Below are 21,562 nucleotides of genomic sequence, written 5' to 3'. Positions count from 1 at the left end.
CTCAGAGAAGCTGGAGAGAGAAGGCCGGGTCAGGGACAGGCTGTCCCCGCCACCACGTGACCCCATGAGAACTGACCGAGGCCCCCAGAACGCCCAGGGTGAGACATGAAAGGGGCCAGGCCCCCCACTGCCCTCCTGCAGCACAGGTGGGGGCCCAACCCAGCACACAGGGGACTGCAGAGCCCCCCCCAGCCCAGGGCAGAGCTGAGCGCAAAGGCACTGGAAGAGGAGCTGGGCTCTAGGTAGGAGCAGCAGGGTCTCCGGGGAAGCTGTGACATGTGGCCCCGGGTCCTGTCCTCACTCACCTGGAAGGCCCATCCCACCACTGAAGTAAGGAGTCTGGCTCCATGTGCCCTGCATGGCCGCCCTTGTTGTCTCCTGATGGTCTCCCTAGGCTGGTTGGCTTTCCTATGCGGGTGAAGTGCCCTCCTAGCCCTTTGGCTTAGACTCCACACGCCCTGTGTGGTTTGTGCTCACTGCATCCAGGGCTGCAGGTCTCTGAGCTTGGAGTCCACCAGCAGTCTCCGGCTTGCCAATGAAGACTCACAATTGGGCCTCTGAAGTGGCAGCGTCCCTGGTTCCCTCCCCCACCCTCCCATGGCAAGGCAGTCCCCGGTGTCAGGGGTGGGCCTAGACCCTCCAGATCACGCGCTGAAGGTCTTAGTGGGAAAACGCCAAAGTTCCCAAGATGGGAGTCATCTTGTCTTCGGATTCCAGACTGCAACGCCCGTGTCTGCTGGTGGCTCTGGCCTGCTGGGCTCCTGGGCTCTCAACTTGTCCACCTCCATGGCCTGAGCTGATTTTTTTTTTAAATTAGCTTTTTTGTCCTCGGGCTTGAACTCAGGGTCTGGGAACAGTCGCTGAGTCTCTCTGTGCTCAAGGCAAGTGCTCTACCATTTGAGCCACAGCCACAGCGCCACGTCTGGCTTCTTTTTTGGGTAGTTTATTCGAGATCAAGAGTCTCAGGGACTTTTCCACTCAGGCTGGCTTCAAACTGTGGTCATCGGATCTCAGCTTCTCGAGTAGCTGGGATTACAGGCGTGAGCCACCAGCGCCTGGCCTGAGCTGATTTCTTAAGTTCTCCTCTTCCTCTCTCCCTCCCTTTTCCTTCCTAAATGCAGTGTGTGCGTCTATACGCAGATGGACTTAGACCTAGCTACGGTGTGTTTACCTGTGTCTGTGTTGATATTTGTAGAGAAAACCACCAGAAGAAGCAGACACGTCCTTCCAGCCTCACATGCGCATCCAGCGCTGGCCTCGAGAGGACAGTCAGGCAACCCTGAGACTGGTTGAGCGTGGCAGGCGGGCACAGGGTGGAGGTGGGTAGTGTGGGGCAAGGCAGCCTTCCCCAGGATGCAGGCTGGGCAGCGGGTTTGGGGAGAGGAAGCACTGGGGGCTGGAGACAAAGGCATGGGGGGGTGAGGGGCAGGGTTCCAGGTGGGGCCTGGTGCTCGGCCTCGCAGGTCTGCCTCCCCCGGGTCCCAGATCTCATCTCTGCCGTGGCTGGGAAAGCAGACATCCCACATCCACGAGTCCCTGGGCCCGGGCATCTGGGCAACTATCCACTATGAACGTCTGAGGCCCCTCCAGGACCTCAGCCTCGCCTCGTGCAGCTTTTATTCCCCCCACACCCCCCGCCCCCTGTCCCACCGGTCTGGAGCCCTGGTGATAAGGCCGGGAGGCCAGGCTTCCCGTTGCATTAGTTAACTGCAGGCAGCAAAAAGAATTCACACTCCCAAGACATTGCCAATGCCCGGCCCCTGTCACAGCCGGGGGTGGACGGCTCACAGAGGTTGCCAGGGGACAGCGCTGTCCGAGGATCAGCCGGGGCCTGGCCCGCTGTGCACCCAGCCATGTCACAAGCTTCCTCCCAGAGTGTGGGATTCTCAATCCCAGTCTGGCTGGGGGAGTGGGGGGACCACCTCGCTGGCCCCTGGGTATGCCCTGCCGCCCTCTGCTGGCCTGCGCTGGCCTTGCAGGTGTCTGAGGACCCAGGGGCTCCCGCAGCCAGCCATGATTCCAGCCCCACCAGAGGCTGGCTTGTGGTTCCTGGGCCTCTGGACCCCCCACCCGACTCCACAGAGACACTCACCGAGCGCTGGTGCTGAGACTGTGGGGGGGGGGAGTGTCCAGGGCTTGAACTGGCCTGGGCGCTGTCCCTGAGCTCTTCAGAGCAAGGCTACCACCCTACCCTTGAGCCAAGCCCACTTCCTGTTTTCTACAGGTTAACTGGAGATAAGAGTCTCAGGCCCTTTAGTGCCTGGGCTGGCTTTGAACCTTGATCCTCAGATCTTAGCCTCCTGAGTAGCTAGGATTACAGGCGTGAACCACTGTGCCTGGCATGGGGCTGAGACGTTTTTTCTTTCAAAGCTATGGCTCTCTTTATTAGCATATATTACTTGTCCAAGGAGGGGAGGGGTGCTTTGAGACATCTTTACACATTTATGACATATCTCAATCAACCTTAAGCCCTTTAAGTAATTATCATGGCAGTCTCAAATACACAAAGATATAGATCTCATTTGTACACAGGAGGATGAATTATCACAGAAACTGAAATCACTGAGTAAAATAATACATAGGACATCCCCACCCTGCCCTCTGTCTTTTGCTGGTTATTTTCCAAGACAGACTTTTCTGCTCAGGCTAGATTTAAATCACAGTCCTCTGGATCTTGGCCTTCTGACTTGTTAGGATTACAGGGGAGTCGCCAGTGCCTGCCAAAGCGTTATCCTAAATATTGTTTTGTTTTTGGCCCAGCCCTGGGGCTTAAATTCAGGGCCTGAACACTGTCTCTGAGCTTTTCTGCTCTAGGCTAGCACTCTACTGCACAGTGCCATGGCCCACTAATAGCTTTTTTTTTTTTTTTTGCCAGTCCTGGGCTTGAGCTCAGGGCCTGAGCACTGTCCTTGGACTTTCTCAAGGCTAGAGCTCTACCACTTGAGCCTCGGCACCACTTCCGGCTTTTTTCTATGTATGTGGTACCGAGGAATTGAACCTGGGTCTTTGTGCTTGCTAGGCAAGCACTTTACCACTAGGCCAAACTCCCGGCCCCAAATAATAGCTTTTTTTAAAAAAAATTACATTTGGAAGCCAGGTGTGGTAGCTCATGCCTGTAATCCTAGCTACTCAGGAGGCTGAGATCTGAGGATGAAGATTCAAAGCCAGCCCAGGCACAAAATGACCTGAGACTCTTATCTCCAATTAACCTCTAGAAAATGGGAAGTGGGGCTTGGCTCAAGGGCAGGGCCGTAGCCTGGAGCTCAGAGTCAGTAGGCCCATGATGCATGCATGCGCGCGCACGCGCGCACACACACACACACACACACACACACTGTGGGGAGCCGGAGGGCACCTGTTTCCTGCCTCGCTCCTTGTAACTTATTTGGTATGTGAGTGCGAGGCCTTTACTCGTTACTAAGTATCAAGTTGCTCTTCAGTCTGCGCATGACGAAAAAGGGCGTGACCAATCCCGAGTCTCAAAACGGCCTTAGCAACAGAGCAGCCAATGGTAGAGAGCCCCTTGTTCCTTGGGCCTATATAAGCAGTTGCATTTCCCTGCCCAGGGCCCCTCTGCTTCAGCTCTCCCTTTAACCAAGTGGCTCTTCATTAAAAGCGTGATACGAGAAGGATCCTCGGGTGGTGTCCGTTCTTCCCTGCTGGTCAGGGGTGCCGGGCGCCGCAACACACACACAATTTTTACTTGGGCTTGGATTGTAGTTTAGTAGTAGAGTGCTTATCCAGAATGCATGAAACCCTGGGTTCCATTCCTCAGTACCACATACACAGAAAAGGCGGGAAGTGGTGCTGTGGTTCAAGACTGTGGTAAGACTTAAGCAAAAGAACCTCAGGGACAGTGCCCAGGCCCTGAGTTCAAGCCCTAGGACTGGCAAAAAAAGAAAAAATCCTTGAGGTTGTATGTCTGATAAAAGGTTTGGAAAGTTAAAACCTTCATTTATCTATTGAAATAGCAATCAGACATACAACTGATATACAAAAAGAAAAGCAGATTGGAAGTGGCTCTGTAGCTCAAGGGGTAGGGTAAAAGCCTTGAGCTGAGGAGCTCAGGGACAATGCCCAGGCCCAGAGTTCAAGTCCCACAACTAACAAAAAATACAGATAATTTTGAAATCTTTTTGAAAGGTCCAGAAGCAGAAAAAAACGATGTGTAAGGATTGTCAGGGAGGAAGCACAGTATCTAAATAACAACAGAAGCAGCTTTATAAATGACTTCTTTAAAAAAAAAAAGGGAGAAAAGAAAAACTTTGCAATTCAAATTTCTTTCCTTTTTCCCTTCACCACCCCCCTACCTTTTTTTTGGTCATGGGGCTTGAACTCAACCTGCACTGTCCCTGAACTCTTCAGCTCAAGGCCACCACCCTACCCTTGAGCCAAGCCCACTTCCCATTTTCTAGAGGTTAATTAGAGATAAGAGTCTCAGGTCCTTTTGTGCCCGGCTGGCTTTGAACCTTGGTCCTCAGATCTCAGCCTCCTGAGTAGCTAGGGTTATGGGCGTGAGCCACCACACCTGGCATGGGGCTGAGACTTTTTAAGACTGGAGACCTCGGCCATCCTAGATTCTTCTGGACTTGCTCAGGAAGCAGGAGAGCCCGCACTTTTCCTGGGGCGTCCCCGCTGCCTCCCGCAGCAGCATGGAGTCAGCTCTGTGAGGGGACCCGTGGCCACCCCGGGCCCTGGAGGTGACTCCAGCACGGCCACCTGGAGGCAGAGTGGGCACCTAGACACGGGCAGCCTCTGCCAGGAAAAGCCTCCCTCACAGTACTGACCTGGAGGATGGCGTGCAGGGGAGGGGCCGGGGAAGGCCCAGGGCAGCCAGAGCTCCAGGTCTCTCTACCACCCCCTCCTTCCTCCCCTCCCTCCCCACCCGCTCCTGGTGACACTGGCATGCCGGGCTGCCTGGCTGCGCCCTCTGGTGGCTGTTTGGTGTCAATCCCAGATTTCAGCCCCTTCTCTGGGGCAGTGGAAACCTCAAGCTACCAAGTACAAGACCACCAGCCCCGCTCAGCTGCGCCACAGCCAGTGCCGCAGGCCCAGCCATCAGCTCTGTCCCCATCCTCTTCTCGGAAGCTGGGTGGGGAGTGTGTGTGTGTGTGTGTGTGTGTGTGTGTGTGTGTGTGTGTGCACGTGTATCTATGTGTGCAGGTGCATGTGTGTGTGCATGCATGCATGCGTGTGCCTAGATCCGAGGGTGTGCTTTCATGTATGTTTGTGTTTTAGATTTAGCTTCTGTGCATGAGAGAACAGTCGTGCCGTTTGCCTCTCTGAGTCTGACTTACGATTTGTTCCGTGTCCAGCCAAATAACGTAGTGAGCAGCATTCGCTGTGCCCAGGTGCCAGGCTTCCCGACGGCCTCCTCTGCCATGGGGCGCGGGCTCTTCCACGGCGGCGGTGCAGCCGTGGGCACAGTGGTCCCGGCTGGCAGTGCCCTGGGTGGAGGCCCAGACGGGTGTCTTCACCACGGTGGTGAGCGGGTGTGGCAGCCTGCAGGCTGAGACGGCGCCCAGGGCACGCAAGTTCCAGAAGACATCTCAACAAAGACGCTGGGTCTGGGGTGCGCATCTGTGGCTCCAGCCCCGCCTTCGCGAGGGCCACACCCAGGCATTTCATTGCTTCATTGGTTTTCGTGAATTGAATTAGTGCCCTGATTCCTGCCTCGTCCTGTGTTCATGTCTGCGTGAGCAGCCAGACGTATGTTCAAACTATCTACATATATGAACCAACCCCTGTCTTTCGAGGGATTGGCTTTGCGCCCTGCTATCTTTCCAGGGTACTTACCAGTTCTAGAAGGGTTTTGTTGTCGTGCTGTTCTTTTTTGGTTGTCTGGTTTTGGTTTTGTTTTGAGCAGTTGTGGGACTTTGAACTCAGAGCCTGGCTGCTGTCCCTGGGCTTTTGTACTCAAGGCTGCTACTCTACTACTTGAGCCACAGCTCCACTTTGGCTTTTTGGTGGTTAAGTGAAGATCAGCCTGGGCTGGCTTGAGACCGTGGTCCTCAGATCTCAGCTCCAGGATCCAGGCGTGAGCCACAGTGCCCAGCCTATCAGAGTCTTTGGTCAGATCAGTAGACTCTGTTAAGTACGTGATCATGGCATCAGCAAGGTGAGAGAATTTGATTTCTTCTTTCCCTATTGGAATCACTTCTATTTCTCCTGCCTTATTGCTCTGGAATTCTAGAAGCATACTGCATGAGAATGGGGGAGGCGGACATCCTTCTCTCTTTCCTGACTTCATTAAGTTCAATTTCATCTTTTCTACTCCTAGCTCCTTCAGAGGTTCTACCATGAAAGCATTTTTGTCAAAGGCTTTTTCTGTGTCAACTGAGATGACTTAGATGCCATCCTTGTATCTCTGGAGTGAAACAAATTGGACCATGGTGTATGATTTCTTAAAATCTGTTGTTGAATTCTTTTTGTGTGTGGGGGGGGCGGTCATGAGCTTGAACTCTGGGTCTGGCTCTTCAGCTCAAGGATACCATTCTACCCTGAGCTAAGCCCCACTTCCCATTTTCTAGAGGTTAATTGGAGATAAGAATTGCAGGTCCTTTTGTGCCCAAGCTGGCTTTGAACCTTGATCCTCAGACCTCAGCCTCCTGAGTAGCTAGGATTACAGGTGTGAGCCACCAAACCCCTGGCTTACCTTCATTTTTCTTAACCTTAGTCTCTCCTTTTATTTCTTCAGTGACCTACCTGTTATTCAAAAATGTGTTGTTCAATCTCCATGTGTTTGAATATTTTTGTTGTAGCTTTGCTAATTTCATTATTGTCAAAAAGACTCTGTGGGCTTATTTCAATTTTCCTAGGTTTGCAAAGGCTTGCTTTGCCTCCTGAAATCTGGTCCATTTTGGAGAAGGTTCCCTGGGCCGCTGAGCAGAATGTGTACAGGAGGAAACGGGGTGAAGTTCTCTGAGGACGTGTGTTCCATCCACTGGGGCTGTGGTCATTGGGTTCTGAGGTTTCTCTGGGGAGCGGGGTTTTGGTGAGCCAGCGGTCGTGGGAGCCGCCCCTGTGGTTGGCTGGGGCCCTCGGTTCCTGTGAGTCCCAGAACGCTGGCTTGACAAATCTGGGCGCTCCAGGGTGCGGTGCACATTTGTCTGACCTGCACAGGCTTCCTTCATGGATCCTTCCCTTCGCAGTCTCTTCTTACAGATTTCAGCCTGCAGTCGATTTTATCCCATCTCAGCATGTCGACTCCCGCCTTTCTTCCATTTTACAGGGTCATTTTCCTGGAGGATCTTTCTCGTAGACAAAGGGGTGTCTTCCCTTGGAACTGTGTCTGTCTCTGGCAGTGAGGCGTGTTTCGTGGCCAAGGCAAATGGTTGGCTCTTGTGTTTGGACGCAGGCCGCAGGCCATCGTCTTTTGAATGGAGGACTGAGCGCGTGCGCCCGTGTTCGCTGGACTGTCGAGACGTCTGCCGTGTGTCTGCCATGTTGTCGTCTTCCCAGTGCTTGCGTGTCGCCTCTTCCTGTTCCATTATTCTGATCCTCCAGCAGGCTGCGTCCGTCCTCCTCGTTCTGGGGCTGGGCCGAGGGTCCTGCGGGGCACTGCTTTGGTGCTGGTGAATCCCCACCCGCGTGGCCACTGCCTTACTCCCCCATGGGCGCTGAAGGACAGCTCCTCTGAGCCCCATGGCCTGAGCCCCGTGGCTGCATGGCATCTTTCCAGGCCTCCTGGCACTTCCTGCGTCTATTGAGAAAGCTGCTGCTGTTCTAGCAGCTGCCGTCAGAGGTCGCTGGGCCCCCGAGCATGGCTGTTTTCCTTGTCTTCTTTCATCCTATAGGTTGAATGTTAGTGGAAGGGAAAAGTGAGGAGTGAGGAGGAGGAGGAGGGGGTAGAGTGGGGAGATGAGAAAGTAGAGGTGGAATGGAAGGTGAGGAGGTAGGAAAGTGGAGTGGGGAGGTGAGGAGGCGGGGAGGTGAGGGGGTAGAGTGGGGAGGTGAGGAGGCGGGGAGGTGAGGGGGTAGAGTGGGGAGGTGAGGAGGTGGGGAGGTGCTGTCTTGCCAGCAATGTCCTACACCACTTTGTGGCCGCCAGCGCAAAGGCCACGCGAGAGCTGGGCACCCTGGCCCTCGCCTGCAACCCTGGCTGCGGAGCCCTGAGGATCGCGGTTCAAGCCGCCCGTGGCCTGAATGCTCAAGAGACTCTTGTTACCTGGCCCTTCTCTGGGGTCCCCTCTGGGCTGCGGTCCACACCCGGCGTGGCCACCCCTTCCCTCCGTCCCCTTCCCTGCCGACAGCCCAGCCACACAGCTCCCTTCTGCCTTCCGGTCAGGTGCAGCCTGGTCTGGGGCCTGCAGTTCAGAAGCTGGTGGTCTGGTGCTCTTTCTCCTCGTCACCCCACTAGACCCTGACAGTCGGCACACACAGCCTCCCACAGGACGGAGCTCTTTAACGAGCCCTGCTCCTCTCCCTTCCAGCTCCTTTCCGCTACATTGGCTTCTCATTGTCAGAGTGCAGAGACAATGTGTCTGGAGCCTTCCTCTCTTTTATTTGGGGGGATTCTTTTCACTCCGTGTATTATGTACGTACGAAGGGGTGCTCGGGTATTATAATTGGGTGCTTTTCTTCTGAGACCGTCCACTTTGGGTTCCATTGTATATGTGTATCCTGGTTCCTCTTTCGCCACCTCCCACCAGCACTTGTTGTTGTCTGAGTTCAGAATATTGGCCATTCTGACCAGGGTTGTTTTGGCCTGCGTTTCCTTTCTGACCAGGATGATGAGCATTTCTTTGGGTGTTTCTTGCCATCCTCACCCCTTCTTCTGAGAAGTCTCTTCTTAGCTCCCTTGCGCATTTAGTGATTGGGGTATTTAGTCAGGGAGGGGTTAGTCTCCTGAGCTCCCTGTGTGTGCTGGATATTAGGCCTTTGTCTCACGCACTGCTGGTAAAGATCTTTCCCCGATGGGTTGACTGTCTTTCTAGTTTAGTTGTTATGTCCTTAACTGTGCAGAAACTTTATTTTAACGCCGTCCCATTTGTTGACTCTCTATCTCATCTGTCGTGCCCCTGGGACTCTGTTCAGAAAGTTCCTGCCGTGCCTGTAAGTTCTAATGTCTCCCTATTCTGTCTTGCAGTAGCTTCAGCATTCCAGGTCTGATGTTGAGGTCTTTGGTCCATTTTGAGTTGATGGCAGCTCATGGTGACACTTCCGATTTTCTGCATGTGGCCTTAACATTTTCATTGGAACTATTCATTAATGCAGTGTTGATCTCCAGTTTCTGGCTGCTTTTTCTCATGCATCATTTTTTCTCACCTTCCTTGGCCTCAGAACATAATTTTCTGTGTGTGTGCATGTGCATGCGTGTGTGTGTGTGTGTGTGTGTGAGTGACTGAACGTGTACATGCATCTATGCTGGCACTGGGGCTTGAACTCAAGGCTTCACGCTCTCCCTTAGCTTTTTGCACAGGACTAGCGCTCTACCACATCTCACCTTCTGGCTTTTTGGTGATTAAGTGGAGATAAGAGTCTCATGGACTTTTCTGCCTGGGCTGGCTTTGAACCACCATCCTCCCAACTCAACCTCCTAAGAAGCTGGGGTTAGAGACACGAGCTGTCCTGGGAACCCTCCCCCCTCCCTCCCCCCCCCCCCGCTCCTCCCTGGGTGCTGAGTCAGGCCTTCCACACCTGCCCCTCCTCTGGCTGAACCCAGCAGGGCGGCAGCTGTCTCCTCAGATCCCAGAGCATGCAGAGGCCGCTGTACAAACCACATGGGAGGGAGGGTGGAGCGCGTTGGAGGGAGGGCAGGCTGTGGGGCCTCCTGAGATTCAGGAAGCCACAGGACCAGACACTCTGGGAAGCAGGGCACAAAAGCAGCATTGAGAAAAGAACCACACTGAAAACAGAGCCAGTGAGAGCAAGTTTATTTAGGAAACTCACAGGACAAAACACTCAGTGCAGATCCCAAAGACGGATGAGACCCAGAGCGCTTGGGGCAGGCCCAGGAGCACAGGTGCAGAACGCTCCGGCCCACGGAAGTGACGTGACGTCCAGGCTGCTCAACCCTGTCCGGGGCTTTCCCAGTGAGGTAGGGGTGCAGGCACCACAGCACCCACACCCCAACCACGCTGTGCCCCACTCCAGGCAACAGCTACAAGACTCCAGCTCACTCTGTGTGTGTGTGTGTGTGTGTGTGTGTGTGTGTGTGTGCATGCATGTGTGTGCGTGCTTATGTATGTGTGTGTGTGCACTGGGGCTAGAACTCAGGATCTTGATGCTGTCCTTTAGCTTTCCTGTTCAAGGCTGGTGCTCTATGACTTGAGCCACAGCTCCAAATCCAGAATGTAGCCTTGTGATGGGATTGCTGGACGCTGGCTGGAGCCACGAGTGTGTGCATCACACTCAGATCTTACGCTGGCAGCACAAAGGAAGACAGCAGCTGGACTGAGAGCAGCAGGGCTTACAACAGCTGGGCTCACAGCAGGGCTTGCAGCAGCTAGACTGGCAGCAGATGGGTTTGCAACAGATGGGCTCACAGCAGGGCTTGCAGCAGCTGGACTGGCAGCAGCAGGGTTTGCAACAGCTGGGCTCACAGCAGGGCTTGCAGCAGCTGGACTGGCAGCAGCTGGGTTTGCAACAGCTGGGCTCACAGCAGGGCTTGCAGCAGCTGGACTGGCAGCAGCTGGGTTTGCAACAGCTGGGCTCACAGCAGGGCTTGCAGCAGCTGGACTGGCAGCAGCAGGGTTTGCAACAGCTAGGCTCACAGCAGGGCTTGCAACAGCTGGACTGGCAGCAGCTGGGCTTGCAACAGCTGGGCTCACAGAAGGGTTTGCAACAGCTGGACTGGCAGCAGCTGGGTTTGCAACAGCTGGGCTCACAGCAGGGCTTGCAGCAGCTGGACTGGCAGCAGCTGGGTTTGCAACAGCTGGGCTCACAGCAGGGCTTGCAGCAGCTGGACTGGCAGCAGCTGGGTTTGCAACAGCTGGGCTCACAGCAGGGCTTGCAACAGCTGGACTGGCAGCAGCTGGGCTTGCAACAGCTGGGCTCACAGCAGGGTTTGCAACAGCTGGACTGGCAGCAGCTGGGTTTGCAACAGCTGGGCTCACAGCAGGGCTTGCAGCAGCTGGACTGGCAGCAGCTGGGTTTGCAACAGCTGGGCTCACAGCAGGGCTTGCAACAGCTGGACTGGCAGCAGCTGGGCTTGCAACAGCTGGGCTCACAGCAGGGTTTGCAACAGCTGGACTGGCAGCAGCAGGGTTTGCAACAGCTGGGCTCACAGCAGGGCTTGCAACAGCTAGACTGGCAGCAGCTGGGTTTACAACAGCTGCCCTTGCAGCCCCCACAGGAGCCACAGACGCCCTTGCAGCCCCCGCAGGAGCCACAGCCGCCCTTGCAGCCCCCGCAGGAGCCACAGCTGGAGCAGGAGCAGGCTGGCACACAGCAGCACACGGGCACACAGCAGCCGGAGCCACAGCCCCCGGAGCAGCCACAACAGCTCATGGTTCTGGTGGTGGAGGGTGGAGGAGGTGAGAGGAGCAGGTGGAGAGAGAGGTGAGTGGTGTGGGAGGGGCCTCCTGGCCGGGCCTTTATGTCCCTGTGGGGCCAGGCATGAGCCGGCACGTGGTCACTTCCTGGTCCCAGGCACGTGGTCTCTTCCTGGTTCCTGTTGGTGGCATCTTCCGGGAAAGAGTCTAAGAACTTTTCAGAATTGTGTGATAAACATGCAACTTTGTTTATAAGAATCTTATTTTGCTTTGCACACACACACACACACACACACACACACACACACACACACACACACACCCTCCGTCCTCTGCGGGCACTGGGTGTCCCGGTCTCCTCAGCAGGCCACCCTGGCCCCAGGTCATCCGACACGGCTCTGGGCCTCCAGGTCTCCACATGTACTCTGCAGTGCTGCAGGCGTGTTGGTGTGGAGGCCGTGGGCAGAAGCTGCAGGGCACGTGGGGCCCCTCACCCCGGTCCCATGCCCCGGTGTGTACAAAAGGGCTTGTTGAAACATTCCATATATACATGCATCTTTATTTTTTTTTTATTTTTACTTCCTTGCCAGTCAGGGGGCTTGAACTCAGGGCCTGGGCGCTGTCCCTGAGCTCTTTAATGCTTTAGCATTTGAGCCACAATGCCACCTCTGGGTTTCTGGCGGTTAATTGGAGATAAGAGTCTCATGGTCTTTAGTGCCCAGCTGGCTTTGAACCAAGATCCTCAGCTCTCAGCCTCCTGAGTAGCTAGGATGACAGGCAGTGAGCCCCCACTTCCAGCTATGTACACATCCTTAAGTAAAATCCCCACCATCCCCTCCCCGCCCCTCTGTGTTGCTCTCCCAGCCTCTTCCCCTTTGTGGACAATGGTTAACAGTTTGTATCACTCTGTCCTCTCCCATCTTCAGTGACTTGCCTGCCCCCTGCCTGCCTGCCCCCTGCCTGCCTGCCCCCTGCCTGCCCACCCCCTGCCTGCCCACCCCCTGTCTGTCCACCCCCTGGCTGTCCACCCCATCTGTCCACCCCCTGGCTGACTACCCCCTGTCTGTCCACCCCCTGGCTGTCCACTCCAGCTGTCCACCCCCTGACTGACTACCCCCTGGCTGTCCACCCCCTGCTTTCCCTCCCCCTGGCTGCCCACCCCCTACCTGCCCACCCCCTGTCTGTCCACCCCCTGGCTGTCCACCCCCTGGCTGACTACCCCCTGCCTGTCCACCCCCTGCCTGTCCACCCCCTGTCTGTCCACCCCCTGGCTGTCCACCCCCTGGCTGACTACCCCCTGGCTGTCCTCCCCCTGGCTGTCCACCCCCTGCCTGCCCCCAAGCACCCCCTGTTGTGTCCATGCATCTTCTGTGTGCAGTCTGCGCTGCACAGATGAGAAAGGAGACAGCCGGGTCCTCTTCATGGCGACTCTCAAACCACAAGGTCTCCTCAGGGTGTCCGCAGACCCAGCTCCTCCGCAGCCCGGCCCAGCTGTGGCCAGGGAGGGTGCCCCTGGCCTTCCGGGGGTGAAGTGCTCGTTTTGAGCCTGCCATCCTCATGGGCTCTCCGCTGGCCCTCTTTCCACGGGGCAAGTCTGTGACGCCCCAGGCCGTCACCTGGCGGAGGCCTGCTCCAGGCTGCACAGTGGGCTTCGCTCAGCACTGTCTTCGCTGTCTTTGCTGAACTCAGAGCCTCTTGCTGGCTAGACAGGTGCTCTACCACTTGAGCCACACGCCAGGGCTTTGTGCTTTCGTTCTTCTTTGAGATCAGGGCTTATTTTCCTCTCCTCGGTTGAGCTGGACTGTGGTCCTCCTATGTGTACCTCCGGTAGGGCTGGGGCACCACCGGGCCTCACCCACCATGGATGACAGGCAGGGCTCCCGTTAACGCTTTGCCTCGCTCCTGATTTCTGCCTCCCATGTGGCAGGAGCCACCACGCCAAAGCCCAGAGCAAGTTCATTCCAGCTGTTCCAGTGTCTGGCTCCAGGCTTGGGGACCTCCTTAAGCTCTGCCGGTTCCCTGTTGTATGACCTGTGGCTGCTGCGTGGGAAGCCAGGGCATAATTTCAGGGTAGAGGCAGTGTGGGCGCAGGGCTTCAAAGCTGGGCTGGCCAGAGGCGGTGTGGGGGGTGTCCCTGAGACTGTGGGAACTGAGAGGTCTCAGAGCAGCGAATGTGACCAAGGGCGAGGCTCCCGTGGGGTTTTACCTCTCCACCTGTCCCCTCCGAGCCTCCGGCAGTTTCTTAATTATAGCTCAGTGGTCCCCACCCCGCTGGCCCCCAGAGCCTGGCCTGTTCCCCCCAATTCTCCCCATCCAACTCTCGAGCCTAGGGACGCTCTTTGCCTGGTGCCCTCCCTGTGTGATGAGTCTGAGGAACACAGCTGGTGTTCAGCTCTTATTTTTCTGGCTGTGTGGATGGCAGCGTGGCTTCCAAGGTTCTCTTGTGCCCGACGACAGTGTGTGGCCCTTTAAAACCTTCTCAGAGCCCTGCCGGGCTCCAGCAGCAGCGGTCTGTGAATCTAATGACCACCGCCAGCCAGCCAGCCACACGCAGGCCGGTGGTGCAAGCCTCCCTCTGCTTTTGACATCATAGTGAGTGGGTCTGTTTTTCTGGCTTCTTGTTCAATGAGTTCGTTGCTAATACACAGAAAAGCTATTGATGGGTTGATCTATTGATCGATCGATCAATTTATTTATTTATTATTTTTGCCATGCTGGAAACGGAACCCAGGGCCTTGCCTTTGGCTGGGCAAGTTAACCTCTACGACTTGGGCCATAACCCCCGACGCTACGGGCTGTTGTGAGTTGATGGCGTGTCCTTCCACTCCGCTCTCGAAGGTGTGTGTGGCACATTAGGGTGTGTCATCTGCAGAGCCACGCTATGCACAGAGTCACACTGCGGGCAGCCAGCACCCAGCTGCCTTCTTCTCTCCCCGCTGAGTCCCTTCCCTGGCTCCCTCCCAACCCTCCACAGCTAATGTCAGTGCCACCAGAGGAAGAGGCGGGAAGGGGGGCGGGCCCTGTTGTCTTGCTCCTGTTCTAAGAGGAACTGGCCCGTGTTGGTTTGTTTGTTTGTTTGTTTGTTTGTTCTGAGGCATGGGCTGTGGGCGTGTCACCGGGTTGAGCCCGTGTGATTCTTCAGTGTCGTGGTCTCCCGGGAGGTTGAATTCTTTCAAAGGCTTTTTCTGCATGGCGTGAGGCGAGCATGGGCTTTTGTGCCGGGTTCTGTGCATGTGCTCCAGCGTGGGTTTAACTTGCACACTCCTGGATTCCTGGTATGAAATCCAAGTGGCCCAGGATAGGCTCGTCCTTACCGAAATGAGTGACACTGGAAGTCCTCCCGCACAGCGCAGAGCCACGGCGCCGGGCCACGTGTGATGGCTCCGTGGCACCTTCCAGGGCTGGCCATGCTGTCGCTGTCCAGTTCCCGCGTGGTTTCCCTCTCATCAGCTGAGCTCCGCGGGGTGTGGGTGGCAAGCCCCCCCGTGGGTGCCAACGCCGCCTCCTTGCTTTGTGCCAGTGGCTGTCCTGGGGGTGAGAAACCTGCCCCGTCATGATTGTCACTGTGAGTCTGCCCGTGGGCACACACGCGCCTGGAGCTTGAATTTAGAGCCCGGGCACCGTCCCTGAGTTTTCCGTGCCAGGCCAGTGCTCTGCCGCGTGAGCCATGGTCCGTGGTCAGCTTCTTGGTGGTTGGAGACGGGAGTCTCACGGTTTCCCTGCCCCGGCTGCTTCCAGCCTCAACTCTCAGCTCCCCACCTCCAGAGCCGCTGGGATTACAGGCGTGAGGCCGGATGCCCGGCTTGGTTTTGATGTTAATGCTGTCCCTTTCCACGCGGCTTCCTGGAGAAGCGCTTGCTAAATCTGGGTGGTTTCCTGCCTGATCCCCTGACTGCTTGGCCTGTGTCTCCCTGTGGAGAAACGGGAGCTGCTTTGATATTTAATACAGGCTTACTAATAATGTGTGTCTTGGAAATAACTTCTCCAGGCCTGGGGCTCGTCTTTTCATTCTCTTGATAATGTAGTGCCCTTAAAGCATGGATTTTTTTTAATTTTTCCTTCCTACTTCCTCCTTCCTGTCTTCCTTTTCTTCTTTTTATCCTACCATGCCTCTCTCCTTCCCTCCCTCCTCCATTTCTTCCTTCCTTCTTCCCTTTCTTTCTCTCTCTTCCTCTTTCCTTTTTTCCTCGCAGTAGTTTGTTGTGTTTATTTCTTATTTCCTTGTTCTGCTTGTGCGGTACACAGTTTGAGCTCAGGGCCTTGTGCTTGCTAGGCAGGTGCTTTGCCACCTGAGCCGTGCACACGCACACACACACACACACACACACACATGCACTCACACACCACACACCCCACACACACACACCACACACACACACACCACACACACACACGCACACACACACACGCACACACACACACCACACACACCACACACACAAACACACACATACATACACACTCACACACCACACACACATACATACACACACACCACACACACCACACACCACACACACACACACACACACACCACACACACACACCCCCCACACACACACCACACACACACACACCACACACACACACGCACACACACACACCACACACACACGCACACACACCACACACACAAACACACACATACATACACACACACACCACACACACATACATACACACACACCACACACACCACACACCACACACCACACACACACCACACACACACCACACACACACACACCACACACACGCGCACACCCACACACCACACACACACCCCCCCCACACACGCACACACACACACACCCCACACACACCCACACACACACACCCCACACACACACCACACACACACACACACCACAAACACACAAACACCACACCCCCCCACACACCACACACACACACCACACACACACCACACACACACGCACACACACACACCCCCACACACGCACACCCCCACACACACACCCCACACACTCACACACACACGCACACCACACACACACGCACACACACACCACACACACACCCCATACACACATACCACACACACACGCACACACACACACCCCCCACACACACCCCCCACACGCACACACACAGCCCCACACACACACCACACACACACACCCCACACACACCCCCCACACACACCCCACACACCCCCCCCACACACGCACACACGCACACACACACCCCACACACACACACACCCCACACACGCACACACACACACACACCCCCACACACACCCCCCCACACACACACCCACACACACACACCCACACACACCCCCACACACGCGCACACACACACACATGCACACACACACACCACACAAACACACACACACACCCCCACACACACACCCCACACCACACACACACACACCCCACACACACACTCACACACACACACACCCCCCACACACCCCCCCACACACACGCACACACACACACGCACACACACACACCACACGCACACACAGACCACACACACACACCACACCCCCACACACACACACCACATGCACACACACACACCACACACACACACACACCCCACACTGTTGACCGTAGTTATTTTTCAAATAAGGTCTCACATGTATGCCTCAGTCAGCCAGGGCTGTGATCCTCCATTGGTGCTTGGTGTGACGGACCCTGCAGGAGCCAGGCGCTCCCTCCCCACCACGCCCAGCCACTCCCTCCCCACCACGCCCAGCCACTCCCTCCCCACCACCCTCCCCACCACGCCCAGCCACTCCCCACTGGCTGGCTCCTCCTCCTCCCTCTTTCCTTTGCTTTCCTTATGTTAAATGTGCTTTAAATGTCATCTCTCAGAAGCATTACTCTTTCTTTCTTTCTTTCTTTCTTTCTTTCTTTCTTTCTTTCTTTCTTTCTTCCTTCCTTCCTTCCTTCCTTCCTTCCTTCCTTCCTTCCTTCCTTTCTTTGGTGGTGGGTCATGAACTCTGGGCCTGAGCACTGTCCACAGCTCCAGGCTATCGCCCTACCTTGAGCCACAGCGCCACCTCTGGATTTCTAGTGATTAACTGGTGATAAGAGTCTCATGCTCTTTAGTGCCAGGACTGGCTTTGAACTTCGATCCTCACATCTCAGCCTCCTGAGTAGCTGGGATGGCAGGCGTGGGCCCCTGCACCCAGCTCAGATCCACTTTTTAATCTGTACTTGTTTTCGTCACTCTCTGTCTCTGGTTGTCTGGGTGGATATTGGACCTAGGTAGAGGGTGGTTGTTGTTGTTGTTGTTGTTTTCCTGTTCTTGTTGACGTTGTTCATTTTTTGGCACAGGCCAAGTCTGGTGCTTCACTGCCATTGTTCTGCGCTGGCTCTGGACGGGGCCTCCTCTGCCGCTTCACCTCCCCACGAGCTCCTATGCCGCAGCGCAGCTGGAGCAGCAGCAGAGGCTCAGCCTGGCGCTGGGCTTCTGGACTGGAGCCGCTCCTGTGGCTTTCCTGAACACAAGGGTCGGGGGCGTGAGTCCTCAAACTTGGCTAATCCTTCTTTCTTTCTTTCTTTTCTTTCCCTCCCGCCCTCCCTCCCTCCCTACCTCCCACCTCCGTTCTGGGGCTTGAACCCAGGGCCTGGGCACTGTCCTTGGACACTTTTGCTCAAGGCTAGACCTCTACCACTTGAGCACGGCTTTGGCTTTTTCTGTGTCCCTAGCACTTCGGAATCAAACCCAGGGTTTGTGCCTGCTGGGCGAGCACTCTACCACTAGGCCACCTTCCTGGCCCCAAAGCATGCTTTTCTTTTCCAAGATGTTTTTCAGGCGATCTCGATGCCCTGGAGGCCCCTGCCATTTTCAGGTAAGCTGTCCATTTCTGCCAAAGGCACATGGGGTGGTGAGGACCTGCTGTGATGATGAGGACCTGCTGTGATGATGATGAGGACCTGCTGTGATGATGAGAACCTGCTGTGATGATGAGGACCTGCTGTGATGATGAGGACCTGCTGTGGTGATGAGGACCTGCTGTGATGATGAGGACCTGCTGTGGAGGTGAGGACCTGCTGTGATGATGAGGACCTGCTGTGATGATGAGGACCTGCTGTGATGATGAGGACCTGCTGTGATGATGAGGACCTGCTGTGGAGATGAGGACCTGCTGTGATGATGAGGACCTGCTGTGATGATGAGGACCTGCTGTGATGATGAGGACCTGCTGTGGTGATGAGGACCTGCTGTGGTGATGAGGACCTGCTGTGGTGATGAGGACCTGCTGTGATGATGAGGACCTGCTGTGATGATGAGGACCTGCTGTGGAGATGAGGACCTGCTGTGATGATGAGGACCTGCTGTGATGATGAGGACCTGCTGTGATGATGAGGACCTGCTGTGGAGATGAGGACCTGCTGTGGAGTTGAGGACCTGCTGTAGAGATGAGGACCTGCTGTGGTGATGAGGACCTGCTGTGATGATGAGGACCTGCTGTGGAGATGAGGACCTGCTGTGGAGATGAGGAACTGCTGTGGAGATGAGGACCTGCTGTGATGATGAGGACCTGCTGTGGTGATGAGGACCTGCTGTGATGATGAGGACCTGCTGTGATGATGAGGACCTGCTGTGATGATAAGGACCTGCTGCGGAGATGAGGACCTGCTGTGGAGATGAGGACCTGCTGTGATGATGAGGACCTGCTGTGATGATGAGGACCTGCTGTGGAGATGAGGACCTGCTGTGGTGATGAGGACCTGCTGTGATGATGAGGACCTGCTGTGGAGATGAGGACCTGCTGTGGTGATGAGGACCTGCTATGATGATGAGGACCTGCTGTGGAGGTGATGAGGACCTGCTGTGATGATGAGGACCTGCTGTGGAGGTGATGAGGACCTGCTGTGATGATGAGGACCTGCTGTGGAGATGAGGACCCGCTGTGATGATGAGGACCTGCTGTGATGATGAGGACCGGCTGTGATGATGAGGACCTGCTGTGATGATGAGGACCTGCTGTGGAGATGAGGACCTGCTGTGGTGATGAGGACCTGCTGTGGTGATGAGGACCCGCTGTGATGATGATGAGGACCTGCTGTGATGATGAGGACCTGCTGTGCTGATGAGGACCTGCTGTGGAGATGAGGACCTGCTGTGGAGATGATGACGACCTGCTGTGATGATGAGGACCTGCTGTGGAGATGATGAGGACCTGCTGTGATGATGAGGACCTGCTGTGATGATGAGGACCTGCTGTGGTGATGAGGACCTGCTGTGGAGATGAGGACCTGCTGTGGTGATGAGGACCTGCTGTGGAGATGAGGACCTGCTGTGATGATGAGGACCTGCTGTGGAGATGAGGACCTGCTGTGGAGATGAGGACCTGCTGTGATGATGAGGACCTGCTGTGGTGATGAGGACCTGCTGTGATGATGAGGACCTGCTGTGATGATGAGGACCTGCTGTGGAGATGATGAGGACCTGCTGTGGTGATGCGGACCAGCTTTGGAGATGAGGACCTGCTGTGTTGATGAGGACCTGCTGTGGAGATGAGGACCTGCTGTGGTGATGAGGACCTGCTGTGGTGATAAGGACCTGCTGTGATGATGAGGACCTGCTGTGGTGATGAGGACCTGCTGTGGAGATGAGGACCTGCTGTGATGATGAGGACCTGCTGTGATGATGAGGACCTGCTGTGGTGATAAGGACCTGCTGTGGAGATGAGGACCTGCTGTGATGATGAGGACCTGCTGTGATGATCAGGACCTGCTGTGATGATGAGGACCTGCTGTGATGATGAGGACCTGCTGTGGTGATGAGGACCTGCCGTGGAGATGATGAGGACCTGGTGTGTTGATGAGAACCTGCTGTGATGATGAGGACCTGCTGTGGTGATGAGGACCTGCTGTGATGATGAGGACCGACCGTGGTAATGAGGACCTGCTGTGATGATGAGGACCGACTGTGATGATGATGAGGACCTGCTGTGATGATGAGGACCCGCTGTGATGATGATGAGGACCTGCTTTGATGATGAGGACCTGCTGTGGAGGTGATGAGGACCTGCTGTGGAGATGAGGACCTGCTGTGATTATGAGGACCTGCTGTGATGATGAGGACCTGCTGTGATGATGATGATGAGGACCTGCTGTGATGATGAGGACCTGCTGTGATGATGAGGACCTGCTGTGATGATGATGAGGACCTGCTGTGGTGATGAGGACCTGCTGTGGAGATGAGGACCTGCTGTGGTCATGAGGACCTGCTGTGATGATGAGGACCTGCTTGGTGATGAGGACCTGCTGTGGAGATGAGGACCTGCTGTGATGATGAGGAGCTGCTGTGGAGATGAGGACCTGCTGTGATGGTGAGGACCTGCTGTGGAGGTTATGAGGTCCTGCTGTGGTGGTGAGGACCTGCTGTGGAGGTGAGGACCTGCTGTGGAGATGAGGACCTGCTGTGATGATGAGGACCTGCTGTGGAGATGAGGAACTGCTGTGATGATGAGGACCTGTTGTGATGATGAGGACCTGCTGTGATGATGAGGACCTGCTGTGATGATGATGAGGACCTGCTGTGGTGATGAGGACCTGCTGTGATGATGAGGACCTGCTGTGGAGATGAGGACCTGCTGTGGAGATGAGGACCTGCTGTGATGATGAGGACCTGTTGTGATGATGAGGACCTGCTGTGATGATGAGGACCTGCTGTGGTGATGAGGACCTGATGTGATGATGAGGACCTGCTGTGATGATGAGGACCTGCTGTGGTGATGAGGACCTGCTGTGGAGATGAGGACCTGCTGTGGTGATGAGGACCTGCTGTGGAGATGATGAGGACCTGCTGTGGTGATGAGGACCTGCTGTGGAGATGAGGACCTGCTGTGGAGGTGATGAGGACCTGCTGTGATGATGAGGACCTGCTGTGGTGATGAGGACCCGCTGTGATGATGAGGACCTGCTGTGATGATGAGGACCTGTTGTGGTGATGAGGACCTGCTGTGGAGATGAGGACCTGCTGTGGAGGTGATGAGGACCTGCTGTGATGATGAGGACCTGCTGTGGTGATGAGGACCCGCTGTGATGATGAGGACCTGCTGTGATGATGAGGACCGGCTGTGATGATGAGGACCTGCTGTGATGATGAGGACCTGCTGTGGAGATGAGGAC

General features: G+C 55.6%; 1 protein-coding gene across 1 annotated transcript; it reads right to left on the bottom strand.

Annotated features, from left to right (window-relative positions):
* Positions 1–10,353: 10,353 nt before the first annotated feature.
* Positions 10,354–11,451, bottom strand: LOC150052216 (uncharacterized). The gene has a single exon (XM_090348620.1). The coding sequence runs from the start codon at positions 11,449–11,451 to the stop codon at positions 10,354–10,356; it is 1,098 nt and encodes a 365-aa protein (XP_090204746.1).
* Positions 11,452–21,562: the final 10,111 nt, after the last annotated feature.

This window comes from Megascapheus bottae, chromosome 16 (assembly GCF_031878675.1).
Source record: "Megascapheus bottae isolate mThoBot1 chromosome 16, mThoBot2.hap1, whole genome shotgun sequence".
In the NCBI taxonomy this organism is placed as follows: Eukaryota; Metazoa; Chordata; class Mammalia; order Rodentia; family Geomyidae; genus Megascapheus; species Megascapheus bottae.
This window is presented reverse-complemented; position numbering and strand designations above follow the sequence as displayed.

What these genes read in the sequence shown, in the direction of transcription:
- LOC150052216 (XM_090348620.1), bottom strand. Translation starts at nt 11,451, where the DNA reads ATGAGCTGTTGTGGCTGCTCCGGGGGCTGTGGCTCCGGCTGCTGTGTG.